Here is a 25000-nt window from a genome sequence, read left to right as displayed (position 1 = left end):
TACTGAAATACATTCATTGTGTGTATACTGTATGTACACTGTAATACACTTTGTATGTAGGCTATATTGTTATGTATGCTGAAATAAACTCATTTTATGTATATTGTAAATATGTCATAATTCGCTCAGTGTACGTTTAATGTATGTATAGTGACAAACTCATTGTATGCATGCTGTCTGTATACTGATATGCACTCATAATATGAATATTGTATGTACACTGAAATACAATCACTGTCTGCATATTGTTGTGTACACTGAAATACAATCACTTCATAAACTAAAACCAACATAGGCTACGTGGGTTGTTCTGGCTTAACTACTCTATAAAACTATAAAACTAAAAACACGATATATGTGCTTCCAGAATACCCCCTCTTTCGCTTGATTTAAATACAGCTTCATATCAGTTTAAAAAAAAAAAAGTTGGAAATGATAGGACCCCTTTCAATTGTTCTGTATCCAGTTTAACTTATTAAAAACTAGTAGGAAATTATAGGACCCATTTTAATTGTTCTGTATCCAGTTTAACGTTTATTAAAAACCAGTAGGAAATGATAGGACCCCTTTCAAATGTTCTGTATCCAGTTTAACATTTATTAAAAACTAGTAGGAAATTATAGGACCCCTTTCAATTGTTCTGTATCCAGTTTAACATTTATTAAAAACCAGTAGGAAACGATAGGACGCCTTTCAATTGTTCTGTACCCAGTTTATCATTTATTAAAAACCAGTAGGAAACGATAGGACCCCTTTCAATTGTTCTGTACCCAGTTTAACATTTATTAAAAACAAGTAGGAAATTATAGGACCCCTTTCAATTGTTCTGTACCCAGTTTAATATTACTTTATTAAAAACCAGTAGGAAATGATAGGATCCCTTTCAATTGTTCTGTACCCAGTTTAATAATACTTCATTAAAAACCAGTAGGAAATGATGGAAACAATGCCTTCAACTTGAAGCTCTAATTATTCTGACGCCACCCGAGGCTTCACAACAAGAAATCACACCTTGACATCGAACAGTTCAAGTTCTTAAATACATACGAACACATACAAGCAAATGCTGATGAAGGAAAAGTAGGCAATACACACATAGTAATGCCTGAATCCCGTTACGTGGACTCTGGCAACCAGCCATACACAAAAACCGCACCGTTAAAAAAGAACAGTTAACTTTCTGTTCACTTCCATACATTGCCGAGATGTGATGTTGGGATTACTGGATTATTATTATTATTATTATTATTATTATTATTATTCACAAGACGAACCCTACTCATATGGAACAAGTCCACCACCACCAGGTGCCACTGACTTCAAACTCAAGCTTCCAAAGAATTTGTTGTTCATTCGACAGACGAAACAAAAGGTAATGTGAAATACACAAAGAAGATATCACTTGTCAAAAAAGAAAAAAATAAATTAACAAATTAAAAAATAAACTGAAAAATTGAAAATACAAACAACCAAATATGAAACATTTGTTAAACACAGAATCCACTCGATGACCCAATTCACCCTGAAAGACGATGCAATACTTGGAAATAAGAAAGCGCGTCACAGGAAGCCGCATTTAAATGCATAAATGTTCAGAAACTGGAGGAGTGTGATTTAAAAGCCCCGAGCCTTTGTGGTGACTAAGCAGGAAAGAAACTTGAATCAAATTCCAGGAAATGTTTACACCCCTAATTCAAATAAAGGATGATGAATTGAATGGCTGACTATTCCTCTTGAACCCCGGGCTCTATTTAGGAAAGCTGACAACATCACCGTTATGATGAAAAACTAAACTGACAGGAATGGGCAATAAACTATAAAAGTTCTCTCTCTCTCACTCTCTCTCTGACACACCAGCTTTGCCGTCAGTAAGATGAGAAATGTTATATGAAATCAATTTACTACTACTACTACTACTACTACTACTACTCTCCCTCTCTCTTTCTCTCTTTAGACTCCATCATGAGATACACGTTCAGAATTGTAAAAGCAAAACTTAAGAAACTATAACATCCGTTTCATTCATACATTCAATGAACAAAAGTTTGCTATAACAGGTTTTTCTTTTTTCTTTCTTTTTTGCTCGAATGTGGCGTAAGATCTAAGGAGATGGGATAAGAAGGTTGGAGAGAGAGAGAGAGAGAGAGAAGGGCGTACTTACACTGACAACATCCGTTTCCTTCAAACAAGGACATCCAGTTCAGTGAATCCTAATTTAGAATGTATGTACGTGTGTTTGTGAGTGTGTGTGTGTGTGTGTGCGTATGTATGTATGTATGTATGTATGTATGTATGTATGTATGTATGTATATATATATATATATATATATATATATATATATATATATATTAAACAAATTCACGTCCTCCCTTGTAAATGTTAAACTTAGTTTGAAAAAGTTTATGATGATGATGATACGAGAGAGAGAGAGAGAGAGAGAGAGAGAGAGAGAGAGAGAGAGAGAGAGAGAGAGAGAGAGAGAGAAATCACACTCGACAGTGTTCCCAGAAGACTATTACAGCCATGCATTCGATTGCTAAAAAAGAGGAGAGAGAGAGAGAGAGAGAGAGAGAGAGAGAGAGAGAGAGAGAGAGAGAGAGAGAGTGTTAGTGCATCTGTGGTTAGTGGGTGGGGCATCCGCTTATAAGGAAGGCATTCATTCTTCTCCCAACACTTTAAAAAAAAAAAAAAAAAAAAAGTGATTCATTCACATGATTCTCGATGAGTAACGCCTCTCTGCGTATTGCGGGGGTGGAGGAAGGGGAAGGGGGAGGGGGAGCGGGAGGGGGAGGTAAAAAGGACAGAGGTGCAGTCATACGAGAGGTGTGGAACAAAACTGTCTATGCAGTCATCGTAAAAAATAGCTTATAACCTGCAGTACTGCATCAAACGCTGGATGTGGCCTCGGAGTAGACGGACGGGGAGAGAGAGACAGAGATGAAGGGCCTTTTAAAGGACATTCTCTCTCTCTCTCTCTCTCTCTCTCTCTCTCTCTCTCTCTCTCTCTATGTGTGTGTGTGTGCGCTTCCGGGCAGCATCCGGGAATCAAGGGCGAGACATTGAGACATTCGTCTGCCAAAACAAATCCTCACCTCCGGTTGGACCCACAAAAATAAATCCAAGTACTCTACTCTTAAATACTTAGAGCCCTGGCATTCAAATAATAATAATAATAATACAGGTCAAAGTCGAAGTAATCAGACTACGCCCGTGGGCCACAACAAATGAAGTCTAACCTGACAATAAGCAGGCGACTTTATTATTATTATTGCTGTTAGTGTCTTCTATATTCTTCTTATTAAATTCTTCTCGCGTCTGCACGTACTGTAGGTGGTACAATAAATTTCCAAGAGACCTGGACAGACATAACAAAAAGAATAGAGAAGATTCCCTGCAGGCTAAACGCCACTGAAACAGCAACTGTTTTTAGACACACTGCCCCAAAAGTAGTTCTTCTTCTTCTTCTTCTTCTTCTTCTTCTTCTTCTTCTTCATCACAGTAAACAAAAAAGATAGAGGACAACTTATTTGGTAGTCTGAATCCCCTCTGGGTTTCATTACGAAGAAAATGATGAATAATGCTCTTGAATATGAATAAGCTTTTTTTCCTTGAATGAGCAACATTAGATGTATAGGAGTCGATGATCACTATCGCTGTGATGCCAGCAGAGAGAGAGAGAGAGAGAGAGAGAGAGAGAGAGAGAGAGAGAGAGAGAGAGAGAGAGAGAGAGAGAGTTAATTTATTTTTATCATGAACATTTGGCATAAAGGCGTCGATGACCACTATCGTTGTGATGCCAGCAGAGAGAGAGAGAGAGAGAGAGAGAGAGGAATTGCAGGTGATCAACTGATTAACCGGCATTTACATAATAAAACACTTGAACATGAGAGAGAGAGAGAGAGAGAGAGAGAGAGAGAGAGAGAATGTTCATTTTCCTTTACCGTGAACAACTGGCATAAAGGAGTCGATGACCACTATCGTTGTGTTGCCAAGTTTACAGGCAATCAAATGAGAGAGAGAGAGAGAGAGAGAGAGAGAGAGAGAGAGAGAGAGAGAGAGAGAGAGAGAGAGAGAGAGAGAATTACAGGAAATCAACTGGTTAACCAGCATTTACATAAAAACCACCTGAACAGAATGAGAGAGAGAGAGAGAGAGAGAGAGAGAGAGAGAGAGAGAGAGAGAGAGAGAGAGAGGAATCCCACTGCTCTTTGCATCACCTCCCATGCTTGTGCATGTACGCATCCCATGATTCATGCAGCATCTGAAGGCAGTGCATCAGCGCTGAACTAATAATGTCAAGGCAACGCGGATGTACGATAATGCATCAAACTCGTGAGTAATCCCCAAATTATCTCGTCCTTTAGTCACATTGGCTTATTGACCTTAGAAGGTCAACGGTGCCCGAAGCATTCTTCAAGAAGGTCAGATGAAATACTTGACGGTACCACCTCATCTTCATTATTGGCGTTTCATAGATTTATATTACTCCATATCATTAACAAATTATAATCTACGTGTACTATGTAAAACTATTAACACAATTTACACCAGGAGATAAAATTGTTAAGACTGTAAAGATGCAATGCATTACTACCCTACAACTCTCCTTGTATTGTAATAATTTACCTACATTTTATATATTTATTTATTAATTTGTTAATTCATTTTTTTCTCTTTTAAATAAGTGATCTCTTTTTTCTGTGTTTCCCAATACCTTCTGTTCCATCTTTCTAATGAACACCATATTCCTTGGAAGCTTGAATTCCAAGTATGTGGCCCCAGTGGGTTTGTTCCATATGAATAGGCTTCATCTGAATAATAATAATAATAATAATAATAATAATAATAATAATAATAATAATAATAATAATAATAATAATAATATGGGTTTGTTCCATATGAATAGGCTTCATCTGAATAATAATAATAATAATAATAATAATAATAATAATAATAATAATAATAACTCATCAAAGCACCTGAATGCAGTATCAAACAGAAGCCTCTGAAGAAGAAAAAAGCCTAACTGAATAAATTCATTAATTGTCGCAAGAGCAATGGTTAGTCCGTGTACATCAAACACACATGCTTGGCACGAGACCATAGTTCTAAAATAAATAAATAAAGAAATGAATAGACCTTATCACGAATCATAACACTTCCTAAAATACCGGATTGCAACAGCTCGAGGGAACTATTTCTAAATGAGGAAAGCCTTCAAGATAAGATAGTTTGATGCCAGCTGAACACTTGGCAGTGCCCGGCCAGCTACCGGCCACCCCCCAAACCCCCTCCTACAACAACAAACCCAGCCAGCGCGACCTTGGAAAGGTCTTCTTCCTTCTTTGCATGCTCAGTTTTGGATCGTGATGACACGTTCACAAACACACACACAAACATAGACAAGTATACTTATTCATACATCACCTCGTGGTCGACTCATTCTATTTATGAATCACAAGGTCAGAAGCATTCATGGATTTCCATAGTGCTTACATATGTACGGAGGCACGCAAAGACTAAAACGTTAGCTTATGCGAAGACTGAAACGTTTGCTGATGTTCGAAGCTATGAAAAGACTGAAACGTTCCTGTTCAAAGGTATGCAAGGGCTGAAACGTTTGCTTATGTTTGAAGGGATAGAAACGTTTGCTTATGTTTCAAGGGATGCAAAGGCTGAAACGTCTGCTTACGTTCGGAGGGATGCAAAGACTGAAACGTTTGCTTATGTTTGAAGGGGTGCAAAGACTGAAACGCCTGCTTACGTTCGAAGGGATGCAAAGACTGAAACGTTTGCTTATGTTTGAATGGATGCAAAGACTGAAACGTCTGCTTACGTTCGAAATTATGCAAAGACTAAAACGTTAATGTTTGAAGGCATGCAAAGACTGAAAACTCTGCGTACGTTCGAAGGCAAGCAAAGGCTGAAACGTTTACGAAAATATTTTGCCGCAATCGTACCAACGCATGCATACAAAACGTTTATAAAATAATTTACTCAATAATCTACTGACAATGTTGATATACTGAATGCCAAACACCATAATCATCGTCTGTAAATTAGCATATTGCAGTTAAATATAATAAAAAAAATTCAGTTTTATTCTGCCATTACAATGAAAAATAAAACCAAACCTTTACTAAGGCTTTGTGAAACAATTCCCAACTGGTTATGTACTAAGGAGGTAAGTTACGCAAGAAGAATAAATATTACACACACACACACACACACACAGAGATATATATATATATATATATATATATATATATATATATATATATATATATATATATATATATATATATATATATATATATATATACACAGATAAATTCAGGTCAGAAAAATTAATTGATTTTCGTGAATCAAAATCATACAATTTTACATGAATGTATTTATTTAAAATACAGATCAAGAGCGTCTCACAGATTTCCCGGCATTCGTCCAAGTAAAATGGGAAAAATGGGAAAAGACGCTCCCAAATTCCTCTTTCATACGGGAAACTGACTTTCCTTTTTTCCGGCAAACAACGAGTTTTACAAGTCCATGAAAACGTCGGGGAGAGTTCACGTGATGTAAATCTGCTGATGTGTTTACAGTAAAAAATATTATTTTCTATGTATATTATAGTATATATATAAATATATATTATATATATATATATATAAATATATATTATATATATATATATATATATATATATATATATATATATATATATATATATATATATATATACATACAGTATACACAGTATATATATGTAAATAAACATTATATATCTATATATATTATTATTTTTTTATATTTTCATACGAAATTCCTTTTATTTACATTTTTAAAATTTCTATCTAATCTTATCACGGCATCAATAACCTACATCTTGTAACGCCAGTTTTAGTAAAAGTAAAGCAATAAATCAATACCAGTGCCATGACTTCAACATGTACATAAAACACCTCGAGGCGTATTCCCCATAGACGGGTAACGAACTCTCAAGCCAGGTAGCAATGGTGCGCAGCTATACACAGAAATGACTCCTCCACGTCATAGGAAAAAGCTTCAATAATCACCTCCCACGTCATCATTCTCCACCTCTGACAAAACTTAATATCAGTACACTTTTACAAGTTACATGACCGTCTAATCTATAGAGTAATAAAGTTATGTCCGTTGAACTCCGAAAGTTTTTTATTTTTTTTTTTTTTCAACAGACACGTGTCAGTATCAAGTACGACACGAAACTGGATCAAAACAGCATAAGTACCAATAATAATAAACAAATAAATAACACTCGAACATGTTTACATCCAAATCTGTAAGGACGACGACGACGCAGTTAACGTCAGGTCGTTGAACCGGATCTTGGATCAATATCTCTCTCTCTCTCTCTCTCTCTTCCTCTCTCCCGGCAGAGTTCACACGGTACAACGTTAGATATTATGCCAAAGGAACAAGCTTCCGTACCTTAGTATGTATGGAGGGACGATTCTAACTGAAGCATTTCTTCCAGAATTTTATATTACACACACACACACACACACACACACACACACACACACACACACACATATATATATATATATATATATATATATATATATATATATATATATATATATATATATATATTATACAGATTGATAGATATAGACAGATAGATAGGTAGGTACGTAGTTCGATGGATTAGACAGAAATGTAGATATTACCTAACAATACCATTTGGTAACAATGAGTGTCATCTTGATTGTTATCAACGTCCAAATTATCCACTTAGCATCTAGGCCTGTATAACAACACCACGCTTAACTATCCTAGGTGAACAATATGTGCGTATGTAGAAATACATACATAAAACACACACATACATAAACATATATATTTTATATATAAAGAGGCAGATAGAAATAGGTATTGACAGATTTGCACTCGGCTCTGCACACCCTGAACTACAAACATAACTCTCGTAAAATTCACAAAGCTTACTACAAAGGGCTGTAACCAGTCAGGAATCTGTCTGTAACACATCAAAGCTACCACAACACCGTCGGTTAGGTCAAATCCGTCGCGGAATTCTGGGAGCAAAATCGATTGACACAGGACGCATAAATCAAGAACGGGGCTTCTTAACATTACTTTCACTTTCACTGCACACAAACACACGTGAAAGGCCAAGAAAAGATAAAATATCCGTCATAATACCAGTAATATTTATTGGCAAGGAATAGACATTCTTTCCTGTGGATACACACACACACACACACACACATATATATATATATATATATATATATATATATATATATATATATATATACACATACACACACATATACTTTACAGGTATTCATGACTTCAGATATTTGAGTATGTGCACGGAATACTCATTTATATATCTGCATATTTTTGGACCGAACAAATGTACACACTTGGCAGGCAAAACGTTAATTCTCTCTCTCTCTCTCTCTCTCTCTCTCTCTCTCTCTCTCTCTCTCTCTCTCTCTCTCTCTCGATATAAACATATTTTGAAATTCACTTGGCTTCAGACATTTGAGTATTTGCACGGAATGCTAAATTATATATTAGCACATATTTTTGGACTAAACAAATGTACACTCCTCTCTCTCTCTCTCTCTCTCTCTCTCTCTCTCTCTCTCTCTCTCTCTCTCTCTCTCTCTCTCTCTCTCTCTCTCAACAAGAAAAATACAATTCTCGTGCTAAACGGAAAACACAAGCAATTCATGTTGTGGCACGAAAAATATGAATGGCATGAAACATGTCTTAGGAGTAAAGTAAGATGCAAAAACACGAAGAAGTTAACTAACGCTCTGGACACGAGCAGTTAAATCATAACATGTGCATCCGTTGACCAAAGCACCTGGTAGTTAATCGACTGTAGTTGATGAAATATATATGTGTATGTACACGTAATATATATAGCCTATACACATACACATATATACATATATATATATATATATATATATATATATATATATATATATATATATATATTATATATATATATTATATTATATAGTCAGCAAAGAAGTGGACAAAAAAGCCATACGAGGAAGCTGCAACCAACAACAAAAACACACACACAAAAAAAAGTCAAACTAGAACCCTTGGGCTTATCTACTAGCCTAAACCAGTCACTTGCAGAGGAACGAAAAAAGAAAAATAAAAACAAAAACAGCAAAAATAAAAATAAATATAATAAGAGCATGAGTTGACGTTGTGCAATTTTCCGGTCTCTCTCTCTGTTCGTTCTCCTTTTCTAAAGAACACCACAAGAATACTGAACTTTCGTCTCAACAGCCCGTTTGGCCACCGAAAGCCTTCCATGATAATAAGTAGGAAATTTAGTGTAGTCTATATTGTACTATTATTATTATTAACCACTCCATGATACCGAGATAGGAAATTTAATGCACTATACAGTATAATGTTTTTATTATTATTATTATTATTATTATTATTATTATTATTATTATTATTATTATTATTATTAACCTTCCATGGTACCTAGCTAGGAAGTTTAAAGTACTCTACAGTATAAAGTATGTTATTATTATTATTATTATTATTATTATTATTATTATTAACCTTCCACCATGCTACTAAGCTTGGAAATTTAGTGTGCTCTATAATTTATTATTATTATTATTATTATTATTATTATTATTATTATTATTATTATTATTATTCCCGAATCTTATATGCTTCCTTCCTCCGAGAGGCAGATCTTTCAATGTCCGTGGTTTAGAAGACTATTCTGCACAGACTTGCTGTTCAGTTTCCAAAATTATAATAAATTTCCAATACTGTAATTAGCGATCAGTAACATAAATTGTTATACGCCAAATGTTAAGAACTCTACCATATATGGACTAGTTAATAATAATGATGCTAATACTATTAATATATATAATAATGATAATGGTTCAATTTCCATTGATGTGACTAGTGATTTTAATAACAGCAATGACGGTAAAACTGTTATTGAATTCAAAACGTTACGTACTTTGCCAAATAAACAACAACAATAATAATAATAATAATAATAATAATAATATTATTATTATTATTATTAATATAGTTCAATTTTCACTAACATAACTGGTTATATGAATTACAGCAATGATTATAAATTGTAATAATACGCCAAATGTCAAGAAATTTACCATATATGGACTAGCTTATAATAATAATAATAATAATAATAATAATAATAATAATAATAATAATAATAATAATAATAATAATAATAATAATGGTTCAGTTTCCACTTCTGTAACTAGTGATATTAATAACAGCATTGATGATAAACTGTAATAAAATGCCAAAGGTCAAGGACTTTATCAAGTATTGACTCAATAATAATAATAATAATAATAATAATAATAATAATAATAATAATAATAATAAAACAGCAATGATGACAAAATTGTTGTAAAACGCAAAACGTTAAGAACTGTACCACACATGGACTCAATAATAATAATAATAATAATAATAATAATAATAATAATAATAATAATAATAATAACTGAAAAGCGACAAAGACGGGAGTGGGAGGCACAAGACAAGAACGGACAGGAGGAGGAGGAGGAGGAGGAGGAGGAGGAGGAGGAGGAGGAGGAACTCTCGCCTAAACGAATAATAACAACAACAAAAACTAGACCCCGGGAGGAGGGACCGAAGATGAAAGGGAGATGAGACAGACGGCAGCAGCAGCAGCAGCAGCCATAAAGGTTAGGACCTTGAATGGGGCAGGATGAGAAATGCAATCCATGACGTCACGGCATCACCGCCTGACGTCATCACGGCGTCACTGAAGACTTCAAAAAAAAAAAGAAGAAAAAAAAAAAAGCTCCCCCATGACCGCCATGTTTAGAGATCCACGCCCCCACACGGATGCAACATTTAAAAACGGACCACGGACGTTGAGGGGGGGAGGGGGAAGAGGTAGGGGAAGGAAGGGAGGGGAGGGGGGAAACAAGCAAGCACAAATGTCCTTTAATTCTGACTGATGACAACGAGGCAGAGACGCGCAGTTTAAATATCAGCTTACTATATTTACCAAGCAAGTGCGTGTGGGAGGGGCGTGAGGGGGTTGAGAGGTGGACGGGGGAGGTTGAGTATCCTGTCCTGAATCAAAAGGGGATGCACATTCGCGTCACCAGCTCTTTACGCTTAGCCCTGGACGATGTCACGACTAAAATAAACAACGGGGCTGCCTGATATCGGACGATGGGGAAACAATGAATCGTCTAACAATAGCAGTATTTCGGCTGTTGTTACCTGAGGTGATATCGTAACAATAGCAACGATCATATTCACATGAGGACTTCTATAAATAACATGATTAAATACAATATACATCAATGTATCTAAATTTGGATGAAGACTTATACATGAATGTATCAAAATTTATTTGCAGATTTATACATCAACTTATGAAAATTTAGGTACAGATTTATACATCAATTTATCAAAATCTCGGTGCAAATTTATACATCAATTTATCAAAATTTAGGTGCAGATTTATACATCAACTTATCAAAATTTAGGTGTAGATTTACGCACCAATTTATCAAAATTTAGGTGCAGATTTATACATCAACTTATCAAAATTTAGGTGCAGATCTACGCATCAATTTATCAAAATTTAGGTGCAGATTTACACATCAATTAATCAAAATTTAGGTGCAGGTTTATACATCAAGTTATCAAAATTTAGGTGCTAATCTATACATCAGTTTATCAAAATTTAGGTTCAGATTTACGCATCAATTTATCAAAATTTAGGTGCAGATTTATACATCAACTTATCAAAATTTAGGTGCAGATCTACGCATCAATTTATCAAAATTTAGGTGCAGATTTACACATCAATTAATCAAAATTTAGGTGCAAGTTTATACACCAATTTATCAAAAGTTAGGTGCATATATATATATATATATCAATTTATCAAAATTTAGGTGCAGATCTATACATCAATTTATCAAAATTAGATGCACATTTATACATCAATTTATCAAAATTTAGGAGCAATTTCCAAGTGACACAGAGCCATTTCGTCATATGTATAGCACAAGCCCAGATAAATAAAATGTTCAGGTGTATGCACACTTATGCTACACCCCACTAAAGTCACGCACGTGCCAGGTACAAAAATTCTTTCAGTGAACAGACTCAATGAATTTTCCAAAAGATGAACCTTAAACATTCTCTAGTAGACGTTTTCTGTTTAATCAACTGTTCTTCCACTGACTTCAGGACATAATTATGCACCTGGAAGTAGGGTAACTGCGATGGGTCGTTGCCAGGATGGGTATAAGTGCAATAAGCTAGTAGCTGTGAGAGAGAGAGAGAGAGAGAGAGAGAGAGAGAGAGAGAGAGAGAGAGAGAGAGAGAGAGAGAGGGGGTTGCATGTGCATTAAGCTTTGCATAAATATAAAACAACACAAATGTACATACGATCTATGCCAATACGCGAATATACATAATGCGAATTTCCACATCACAAGCATTCAATGACACTGAGCCCTAATATAGAGTTTCAGAAAAATCTAGGCGTCAAGAGACCGATGACGTCAAACCTATTAAGCAAGCCACACCCCCTCCCCCCAACCAAAATAAACAGAAACATATAAACAAACAAAACTCCAGTCTTCAAAGGTAACGAGGCAAATTAACCCATGCCCAAAAATACTGGTGGACGATTAGGCAACCAACGACAATGAAAAAAAAAAAAAACCCACCCCATCCCCTCCCTCAGGACGCAATCTCAGTAGAACGAAACAGCTGAAATCACAGGTTTTCAGAATTCAAACTGAAACGTCACTGAATCCGGCGATTATTGTAAACACTCTTTTATACCCAATATTAATAATGTATTAGTAATACGGAGGCCATGATGATAATTTCTGTGAGCCCTGCTGACTCTAAATATAACCGAAGGAGGTGCAACGGAATTCTCACGAAGTTAGGAACCATCACCTTTAGCCAGGGTAAGGCGAAGCAAGGTGCTCCTCCTCCTCCTCCTCAGTAGCTCGCTATCATGGTTATTATTAAGTACGAGAGAGAGAGAGATAGAGAGAGAGAGAGCGAGAGAGAGAGAGAGAGAGAGAGAGAGAGAGAGAGAGAGAGAGAGAGAGAGAGAGAGAGTGTGGTTTGCAAATGGCATCAGTATCTGAAATGATTTTTAAGTTCCATAAAAGAAATAGAGAGAGAGAGAGAGAGAGAGAGAGAGAGAGAGAGAGAGAGAGAGAGAGAGAGAGAGAGAGAGAGAGAGAGAGAGAGAGAGTTGCTTGCAAATGGGATCAGTATCTCAAATGATTTTTGAGTTCCATAAAAGAAATATGAGAGAGAGAGAGAGAGAGAGAGAGAGAGAGAGAGAGAGAGAGAGAGAGAGAGAGAGAATGTGGTTTGCAGATGGCATCAGTATCTAAAATGATTTTTGAGTTCCATAAAAGAAATGACAGAGAGAGAGAGAGAGAGAGAGAGAGAATGTGGCTTGCAAATGGCATCAGTAACTAAGATGACTTTTGAGTTTCATAAAAGAAATGAGAGAGAGAGAGAGAGAGAGAATGTGGTGTGCAAATGGTATCAGTATCTAAAATGATTTTTGAGTTTCACAAAGAAGAATATGAGAGAGAGAGAGAGAGAGAGAGAGAGAGAGAGAGAGAGAGAGAGAGAGAGAGAGAGAGAGAGAGAGACTTGCGAAACAGCACCAACAGCTAAAATCATTCTAAAGCTTCTTAAAATATCCAAGAACCGACCAATGTTTATCTCAGCATGTTGCTATGCTTCTTGGCAATACGATCCGGTATCACAGTGAATAGCCGAAGTGCTTCTCTCTTTTAATAAACCAAAACAAACAAACAAAAACTGATCTTACTGAGAACACAAAACAATAATAAAAACGAGCGCACACAGGGCAAATCATTTTCACAATGCCACTGAACAGAAATAATCAACAATATTCGAAAAGAAAATGGCGACATTACCTTCGCGAAAATATGCCAACTCAACCCTTCAACCAAATCCGCGTACAGACGGGGGAGAGAGAGAGAGAGAGAGAGAGAGAGAGAGAGAGAGAGAGAGAGAGAGAGAGAGAGAGAGAGAGAGAGAGATTCCTAATACGCACGTTAAGACAGCAACAATCAAAATTTCGTTTTACAATGTATGAGAAAACGAATTTATTTCTATGACAAAGTTTATAAGAACAAACTAGCAGAGACAATTCTGACGATGGCAATTTACAGGAGAGAGAGAGAGAGAGAGAGAGAGAGAGAGAGAGAGAGAGAGAGAGAGAGAGAGCAATTACCTAAACACAATCATGATGAAAGGGATTTTCATTAACAATAACCCACACATACAATCCAAAAGGCAGCAAAACGAAAACCATTCTATGCCCCAATTAAAACACACCAACACTTACCCCACCCCCCCTCATTTTCTCCTCCCACCTCCTTCCCAACCCATCCCAAACCAACCCCGTCTACTACATACGCCAGTCCTATCCATCCTTCTTCCTTGCACAGCCGCCAGTTATAAATATTTATATTCGTCTAATCGCGACGAGGCCACTTTTCCTCCTCCTCCTCCTCTTCTCCTTGGCGTTCTTCCACTTTCGCCTCCGACCAATATCATCTTCTCCCCTTTAATGAAGTCGGAGTTGTAGAGGCAGACACACCCTGGCATTCCTTCGCTCTCTCTCTCTCTCTCTCTCTCTCTCTCTCTCTCTCTCTCTCTCTCTCTCTCTCTCTCTCTCTCGCTTCGTCGCTACTCGAAGAAATCATTTCATGTCATTCTCCCCTCCTAGCTGAACAGGATTCATTCTCTCTCTCTCTCTCTCTCTCTCTCTCTCTCTCTCTCTCTCTCTCTCTCTATATATATATATATATATATATATATATATATATATATATATATATATATATATGCATACAAATTCTACAAGATTCACATCAATGTTTACTTACGAAATCTGCATTCTGCATGAGATAATGACCGTAAATTCAATTACAAACCACATAAAAGCAGAGTTACCTTGTAAAATAAAAAAGGAGTTAAATGTGTAGAAAAAAAAAAACTTGAACCGATACGATGAGACACGCCAAAGTCCGTTGCAACATTGCATGAAAGATCCTGCACCCACGAAAATAAACATGCGAAGAATGGAGACCAACACGAATCCGAAATTAGCACTCTCTGATGTGCACAAACGCGCAACACATCTACTCGTGGACAGCGAGGATCCTTCATTAAGCATTAGGACAATGCAAAAAAGAAAAAAATAACCTTACTCTGACAACCACACACACACACATTTAGCTCTCTAAGCATCGAATTAAGACCGTACCACAAATACTACAGCCTATCGAGACTTTCCAAATTTACCAATGCAGTTCCAGAAGTGTAGCTGCGTTTATGAGAGAGAGAGAGAGAGAGAGAGATGGGGGAGGGGTGAAAGGGAGAGGATGGAGCATACAGTCTGGAGAGAGAGAGAGAGAGAGAGAGAGAGAGAGAGAGAGAGAGAGAGAGAGTGAATAACTTGGCAAGCCTCCAAGAAGAGGAGTTGGTCTTCCCCCTCCTACAACCATGGCCTTCGCAACACCCACCTACCTATAGCTCTCTAGCTTACATAGACACCCTCAGACGTTGTACACAGAGGCTCAGCTATGCTGTATAGCTAGTGGTGGTACGTCCGTATATCATACGTCCCTCCCTTTCAAAAATGTAAACACACGTAGCATACGTACGTGCAATCTTCCACGCTTCCCGATGCACCATGCATAGACAAATAGCCTTTTGCATAGCATATTTGCAAAGGAACAACTTGGACAATAGTGGTACAGTAGTGGTATGCCCGTGTATCACACACTCCTCATTCCTCTTAGAAAAAAATGCGTAGCATACATACGTGCAATCTTCGACGCCTACATAAACAATATGGTTTTAAATAGTATACTTGCAAAGGAATGAACTGCATAATAGTACCAGCGTCCAGATTCACGGAAAGATTTTCGTGTTTCCCAGCAACCTCATTCATTACGTAATCAGAAGACAAATTTAAGCTCAACATTGCTTGAGTAAGAACACAGCATGAAAATAAACTACAGTTCCCCATTATAGCTCAAAATAGCTCAAAATCCCATTGAAACTTAATCGACAATCTCTGCTTCTAAAATTAGAAGTTTCATACCCGACTCAGACGGAAGTTAAACTGAACATCCTCCTGGCTGGTCGCTGCGCTGCCCAATGGGACAACGGCCTTCGTTTCTTATGCAACAATTTCCTAACCTAAGTGAAAAGTGGGAGGCAATGACCTTAGTACATAATACTATATTTGGTGCCTTCGACAAAAACATGTAAATCATTCTTTGAAATTACGGCCCACACACCACACACACACACACACACACACACACACACACACACACACACACACACACACACACACACACATATATATATATATATATATATATATATATATATATATATATATATATATATATATATAAACCACGAACACACTACAGTACTGCAAAAACAATGCTGAAAAATTGCACTATCACGTAAATCGACCTCACCCCTACCAATATGATGTCTACCTTTAACCAGATTGTCTTCTTCCACACAACCGCCCCCCCCCCTTTCCCTTACGACCCTACGTCCCCCGCCTCCCACCTCCTACCCCTCAAACCAAGAACTTTAAATTTCTACTCCTCATTTTCCTTTTCTGTTTCCTCCTCCTCCTCCTCCTCCTCATCTTGCATTCCCAAACTCTTCCAATCCCCTCCCCTTCCCCTATGTACCCTGCATTCTCCCCTCCCCTACCCCTCCTCCTTCCCCTGAAACTTCAAGTCTAGTCTCAGAAAGTTGCTACCCCCCCCTTCTCAGCCTGGCAGACCCCCATTCCCCCTCCCCTAACTCCTACCCCCACCACAGACCAGTATGAGGTATCTTGACCTTCAACCGAGTCCAATAACCTCCTCCCTCAACTTTTTTTCTTCTTCTCGTTCTTCTTCTTCGCCTCCTCCTCCTCCTCCTCCTCCTCCTCCTCTTCTTCTTTTTCCTGCACCTCAGGATGGCCAGCCAAGTGTCAAAGACACACACACACATGTTAACAAATGCATCCCCCTACAGAGACGCCAAGTGAACGCATGCATAGGTCTTAAAGGTGAAGACACCCTCAAGATATTGGAGCAAGGCAAGGGCTGAAATAGACTTAAGAGTTTCACTGTGTTTATTGCATAGCTTGTTCTGAATAAGTACTTTGGTGTCCGTGTGTGTGTTTGTGTAAGTTTATATACAGGACAAAATGATACCGGCTGGATGTTTTCTTTATGAGTTTTATTTCTATATAGGCTACGGGACATAACAATCCCGGTAGAATGTTTTCTTAAAAATTTATTTCATTTCAGTGTACTTAAAGAGAAACGGAAATGTTATCAGGATGTGAAAATGTTACGCTTGAAAAGTGCAGCCCATTGGTAATGATTATTGACGAAAATTAAAATGTGTAAACAAGAGTGAGTCTGAGACACCAATGAAAAAAGTAAACTCAAAAAATCACAAGGAAAACAAAACGTAATTACTTCTAACAGTATAAAGATATATATATATATATATATATATATATATATATATATATATATATATATATATATATATATATATATATATGACATTGTATGTGTGTATAACTGATTCACAAGGATATGGAATGTGATGAATGTAAAAATAAAGGCAAATGCCACGACTGTAAAAAGAAAAAATGGAGTGGTTGCCAGGCCTTTCGACACAACGGTCCTTTACTATTATATATATATATATATATATATATATATATATATATATATATATATATATATCATTCCAATTATCATCTTCATAAAAATAAAAGCTATAGTAAAAACAAATAACACTCGTTGCGACTTGTTATGAAAACTTATAAAAACAGCCAAAGGAAATAAAGAACAACTACCTTTAACAAAAGAAAACAAAAGATCTATTTCGACTAAATTTAATGTGAATATAAAAGCAACTTCATAACGAATAAATAGAGCAAACAAAAGCAATTCCTTCCGGACCAAGGCACTAAAAAAAAAACAAGAATTATAATCATCTCAAAAACAACCAGATTGATAACAAAATAAACAACCAGAATTACAACAATCTCAAAAACAACCAGATAACAACAACCTCAAAAACAACCAGAATTATAACAAACTAAAAAAACAACGAGAATCATAAGAATCACAAAAACAACCATATTTATATAACAAACTCAAAAACAACCAGAATTAGAACAATCTCAAAACCAATCAGATTTATAACAAAATGCAAAACAACCAGAATTATAGCAATCTCAAAAACAACCAGACTTACAACAAACTCAAAAACAACCAGACTTACATAACAAACTCAAAAACAACCAGAATTATAGAGCAAACTCAAAAACAACCAGAATGATAACAATCTCAAACAACCAGACGTATTACAAACTCAAAACTAACCAGACTTACGTAACATACTCAAAAACAACCAGACTTACAACAAACTCATAAACAACCAGACTTTTATCACAAACTCAAACACACTTACAAAAGACTCAAAAACAACCAGACATCTTATCCTGCGATGTGTGTCAAGTTCCCCGTGACTACTACTTCTCTCTCACTCTCTCTCTCTCTCTCTCTCTCTCTCTAATTGTCTCAGCAATAATCCCTGGGGTGCATTGCTTCCATAACTGCCACGGGATGTGCTCCTTCAATAAATTCCTTTCTCCTTTCCTTCCGAAAGAAAACCTTTTTCGCCTCCACGTGACCTTCAAGGTCAAGGAGAGAGGCGTCTGTCACTGCTGGGAATGTCTTGACAGGCACGATTCCTTCCTTCCTTTCTTTTTTTTCTTCGTCGTGCGTTTGCGATTGGTATTGTTCACGTACGGCAACTCTTGGCAGGAATTCTGATAAGGTTTAAGTTGAAATTTAAATGGGAACGTTATGAAACTAGACGAACTGGTATACAATTTTCATAAATTAAGCTGGTTTAATATAAAATGATATTGTTCTTCATCCGCAACTTGTGTATATGTATACACTATATATATATATATATATATATATATATATATATATATATATATATATATATATATATATATTACTACTCATTCAGATGAAATCATTTGGAAACTTTCCAAAAGACTAGACACCGTTGTATTATTATTATTATTATTATTATTATTATTATTATTATTATTAATAAAACAATACCTTCATATATCAATCTTACTATATGAAAATCCCTGTACGTTGCTTTTACGCATTTTTAAAGCTGTGTTACATTTCTATGAAACTGTATCATGTGATGACTCTACAAGAAAATATTCTTAATCGCCCATTTACCAAAAATACAAAAATAAACACACAGAGAATAGAAAATAAAAACAGCAGAAACCTCCCGAGAGAACTGTTAGCATCGTCAGCAATGCCTGCGCCAAGCAAACACTAGACGCCACGTTAATAAATATTGCTTGTTACAGCTATGTCCAGACGGGCCCGTGGATCAGTCATAGCTTATGAGCAAGGAAGATGTTGGTCCAGACTAATGAAGTGCATAAACTATGCTGCTTGCATTTTTTTTTTTTTTACATTTCGATCATTGTAACAGCTATAACCGGGGTCTTGAAGATGAACTGGCATTTTGCAAAGACTTCTAAAACAAGGCGTTTCTTAATATTATCCACACTGTGACAAATGTACACCAGTTTCATGGTTTTCATTACCATCTATCTATGTGAGCTATGTGAAGTAATAACTTCTTAATATATATATATATATATATATATATATATATATATATATATATATATATATATATATATATATATATATATATATATATATATATATATATACACATACACACATATACATACATACATGCGTTGCAGGAAAACTGTATAATTTTGTTACAAAACAGTTTCATTCTGCCACGTACTCTAGCAAAACAAACCAAAGTAAAAAAAATTATTTATATATATATATATATATATATATATATATATATATATATATATATATATATATATATATATATATATATATACGTAGGTTTTTATATCCAACTCAAGGTTTTGCATAATATATGGTATCAAATAACTGACAAGAAAATAACAAATGTAACACACTACTTAGAATAACGCCCTACAAGTGCAGAGAGAGAGAGAGAGAGAGAGAGAGAGAGAGAGAGAGAGAGAGAGAGAGAGAGAGAATCATCATATGTTTTCCCTCGTGAATAAGTAAACAACATGCAACAAAGAAAAGGTAACCAACAAACACACTGACAACAACATAGCACAGAGAGAGAGAGAGAGAGAGAGAGAGAGAGAGAGAGAGAGAGAGAGAGAGAGAGAGAGAGAGTCTAGTCAAGTCCCCGACACTTACATAACTATGGGGGGGGGACAGGTCTTAGTGCATTCTTCTACTACTGCCACCCCCTCTACGCAAGACCTCGACGATTCTATAAAGAAGTCAGAACACGATTTTAAATCAATAAGTTACCTGATAACTGCCAACCCTTCTTCACAAAGGCATATGTGGAGTTCCACTGCAACGCGTGGACTAAACCGTGCACCTTTAATAACGGAGGAATGGGAGGATTCCCTCTCTCTCTCTCTCTCTCTGTGTGTGCATATGGCCATTTTACGGAATCAAAAAACAGATTAATAATGACAATAGCCTATGCAAAAATCTATTAAAGTGAAGATTCTAAATCCACGACCTCAAAAGAGCAATTCCTATGGATACAGCCTACACAAATATTAACCCCCCTCTCTCTCTCTCTCTCTCTCTCTCTCTCTCTCTCTCTCTCAAAATGAAGATTATAAATTCATGACCTTAAAACTGCAACTCCTATGGATACACGCTACAGTAATATTATAGATTTCAGAATTACCAATTCCTATGAATACAGGCCATGAAATTGTACCAGTAGAAAACTCTCTTTCCAATGAAACGTAATACAATTAACGAAATCCTGCCAACGCAAATAAAATATTTTAGAATAACCAATTCCTAAGAATGCAGGCTATCCAATCTTAACAAGTAGAACACTCTCCTTCCAAAGAAACTTAATGCAGTTAACGAAATCCTGGCATGCATTCCATCTCCAATGGCCTTCAACTAGACGAGAATTTCAGAGGTGAAGAACGACACCTCTTTGGCACCGTTCAGTTGCTTTTTCGTCTAGACATTCTTCTGCATCCGTCCTTCCCTTCCCAGACGTTGCCAGACACACTAGGAATGTCGAAGAAACATTTGGTCTTGCGAAAGCTCTATAATGGTGTGATGGATTTAGGATAATAACCCCTCTCTCTCTCTCTCTCTCTCTCTCTCTCTCTCTCTCTCTCTGTGTTAAAGGGGAGTTAAGATCACTATAACACAAATATGGGAGATGATGCCCAGGTCCTATTTTGTCTGTTGTCTGTTATTATTATTATTATTATGATAAACACCTATTCATATGGAACAAGCCCACCGGGGCCACTGACTTGAAATTCAAGCTCCCAAACAATATGACGTTCGTTTGAAAGAAGATACAGAAGATAATAGGAAATAGAGAAAGAAGAAATCCGTTACAAGAACAGGGGAAAAAAAAGACATTCAAAAATGAACAAACAAATATATCAAAATATAAATAAATTAGTAAATTACAAAGGCGAACTGTTTTATGGTAGCAATGCACGGCACCTTAGCTTGATGTTCTCTGGGGTTCTAACTGCACAACGTTCTTGAATCGAGCACAACAACATCGAATAAATAGCCGCATGGATTACCTGTCAGGTGTCCAAGAATTCTACTCCACTTTTCACAGAGCTGGAAACACCGATAGGAAAGGGCAAATTACATTAATGCAAGGGTGGACGAACAAACGTAGGGGAACTCTTCAATTTCACTCTCACTGACGCACACTGCCATGCGAATTGAAGACAGAGAGGCGTTCGGTAATTTTGTTTCATCATTCCTTGTGGCAGCACGGGCTCTTGCTCATTAAACAGTGCTTTGACCTTGATACGGTTAAAGATTTTTCTCATTTTCATTCCTCATTTAATTTATTGACAAGGGAACCAATTTTTCTCAATAGTGGAACAGAACATGCAGGAAGATTTCTGTGTTTTCACTTTTATGATATGAATATCGCTCTTTAGGACAAGTATGCCTGAATACTGAAGTCAATTTGTGATTCATAGAGATTCGATTACCAAATTTCACAGAGAGAGAGAGAGAGAGAGAGAGAGAGAGAGAGAGAGAGAGAGAGAGAGAGAGAGAGAGAGAGAGAGAGATGCACGCATAAAACCTGGTATCTAGCCACACAGTTTAGAAATAAAAAACAAATTTATCGGAGTACAGACCCATCCAGAATGAGAATTACGTGAATATAACACCTCATTACAAGGGAAGCAAGAACTTGCATGAAACAAAACCTTCAATAATATTAATCCGACTTTTCGTGCTAGTGACACGAAGCCTTAAAAATATGGTAAACTGCCGTGTACTTGTAAATAATGACGCTAGAATGAAAAAAAAATATGCATCCATAATTCAAATCAGTCTCTCTCTCTCTCTCTCTCCCCCCTCCCCCCCCCCGTACCTTGGTCGGCTCAACCTACCTACCTACCTGCACTCTCACTTTCGACAGGTCGATACGCACAGAGAGAGAGAGAGAGAGAGAGAGAGAGAGAGAGAGAGAGAGAGAGAGAAGGGGGATAGAGGCATCAATATACATCAAAATAAACTGATGTCATCTTATTCTATCTTTAAAGTTAACGAAAAGAAAGAAAAACCGAATATCTGGTTAAATTAAGACAGCGACGCAACTCAGTTTTCCCCCGCCCTTTTTTTCCAAATAAACCCCCCCCCTTTTTCCCCTAGAGGCTCTCTCTCTCTCTCTCTCCCCTGTGGTTCGGCCCCCTCAACCTCCCCCTTCCCCCTCTCACCACCCACAACCCTCTTCCAGCGGCCAAAGTAGGTCGAATACGGCGTAGTTCGGTGACGCGAGTAAGCTGTTGGTCTTCCTTTCTTTTTTTTTTCTTTTCTTTTCTTCTTTCTTTTCAAGGTGGAGGTCCTCTCTCTCTCTCTCTCTCTCTCTCTCTCTCTCTCTCTCTCTCTCTCTCTCCTATGGAAATTATCTATGGTAAATTTGTTTCTACTTCACGCGGTGTGTGTCATTTGATCTAGACATTCTCTCTCTCTCTCTCTCTCTCTCTCTCTCTCTCTCTCTCTCAAATGAAGCCTCAACCTTTGCATCGTCTGCTTTACGAAACTTTCTTTTCAATCCTACGGGAAAGATGATACGATAATGCAGCGTACTTTTACGCAAATCGGCGTAGGACGGTGCAAGTTGTTTGGCTACAGATACTGATTTCGTGTGTTTAAACGGAACCAAGAGCTGTAAAAGAAAAATATAGTATATATATATATATATATATATATATATATATATATATATATATATATATATATATATATATATATATATATATATATATATATCTTCTTTCAGTATAAATACGTGAAAAGAGGGTACGAGACAGAGTGAAATAAAGTTAAATCAAAACAAACATGTACCAGTTAATATATATATATACACACATATATATCTATGTGTGAGTGTATGCTCTCTCAGGCAACTGAGATGAAACACTCGTAGTATTTTCATGCTGCATGTAATAACATCAATCATAAATTTTGGTAGCATCTATGCCGTTACTACCAAATAAGACTATAGGAAACTGCATATATATATATATATATATATATATATATATATATATATATATATATATATATATATATATATATATATATATATATATATATATATGTATATATGTATGTATGTATGTATGTATGTATATGTTACTCATGCAATGAAAAAATAAGAAAAACCAAGATGATAATCAAGAAACAATAAGCAAAATCACTTCACAACTTCTTACGCCAAAGAAACATTTAAAGAAACTACTGATCCTAATTAGTACCAGAAATTTGTAATGCAACACAGGACATTAATCTCCCCTCTGAGGAATTCTCCAATTCGGGCCTTCAGGCAGTTTAAAAGACGAGAGAATGAAACACAACCGTAGAAAATTCCCTACAAATTCTCTCCTCAAATTCTCTTTAATCTGGACACGAGAGCATTTGAAGGGTTGCACCGACGAGGAGAGAGAGAGAACTTCTTGCTCTCTAGAACGGCATCTGAATTTCCAACCTCTGTAATCCGGCAGTCCTACTTTAAGCTTGAGCCGTCTGCACTCAGCTACCAGAGCCAGGATACAGGAAGCACATCCGAATGAATAAATGAGTAAATACAGTACGTTTTGTCTTCATTCGTCTTCGTTTGTCATCATGAGGTCATGGCATATCAATTACTACTAAGGTCGGGCTTCGATGACAAATTCCCTGGATGGGTATAAGGCAAGGGAAAGGTGCCAAATTATATACACATTACTGGCAGGGGATAACAGTTACTGCTGGACTAGGAATCTGACAAATACGAACACATTCTCTCTCTTTCTCTCTCTCTCTCCCCGTAAAAGTTAATTACTCAGCATTTCTCATCAGCCATCCTCAAAAGTCTCCAGAGGACGAACCAATACGAAATACATCACGTAGTTCACAAAATAACGACCATATATGAAGGGGTCACTGAACTCTCACGTAATGGCGAACATATCTATATGCCAGAGAGAGAGAGAGAGAGAGAGAGAGAGAGATCCGGACCGAAACGGAGTAAGGAAGAGGGGAAGATACACAGGGCAGGCGTGCGAGGAGGAGGAGGAGAAGGGAGGGGGGGGGGGAGCCCACGGAAGGTCAAAAATCAATATTAGCCCCAGAAGTCACGTCCGCCAGCCTGCTATACACTCCCCCCACCCCACCCCCTCCAGGCCCACAGATACCCAACCATCAC

General features: G+C 36.7%; 1 protein-coding gene across 1 annotated transcript in view; it reads right to left on the bottom strand.

Moving 5' to 3' along the window:
- LOC136847999 (uncharacterized) overlaps positions 1–25000 on the bottom strand; it is an 80334-nt gene that overhangs the window by 561 nt on the left and 54773 nt on the right. Inside the window, exon 3 of the mRNA XM_067120010.1 lies at positions 3438–3547. Within this exon, the coding sequence (XP_066976111.1) occupies positions 3438–3547 (110 nt within the window). The remainder of the gene's footprint in view (positions 1–3437; positions 3548–25000) is intronic.

This window comes from Macrobrachium rosenbergii, chromosome 18 (assembly GCF_040412425.1).
Source record: "Macrobrachium rosenbergii isolate ZJJX-2024 chromosome 18, ASM4041242v1, whole genome shotgun sequence".
Classification (NCBI taxonomy): Eukaryota; Metazoa; Arthropoda; class Malacostraca; order Decapoda; family Palaemonidae; genus Macrobrachium; species Macrobrachium rosenbergii.
The sequence above is the reverse complement of the archived record's forward strand: the minus strand, read 5'-3'. Positions and strand labels throughout refer to the sequence as shown.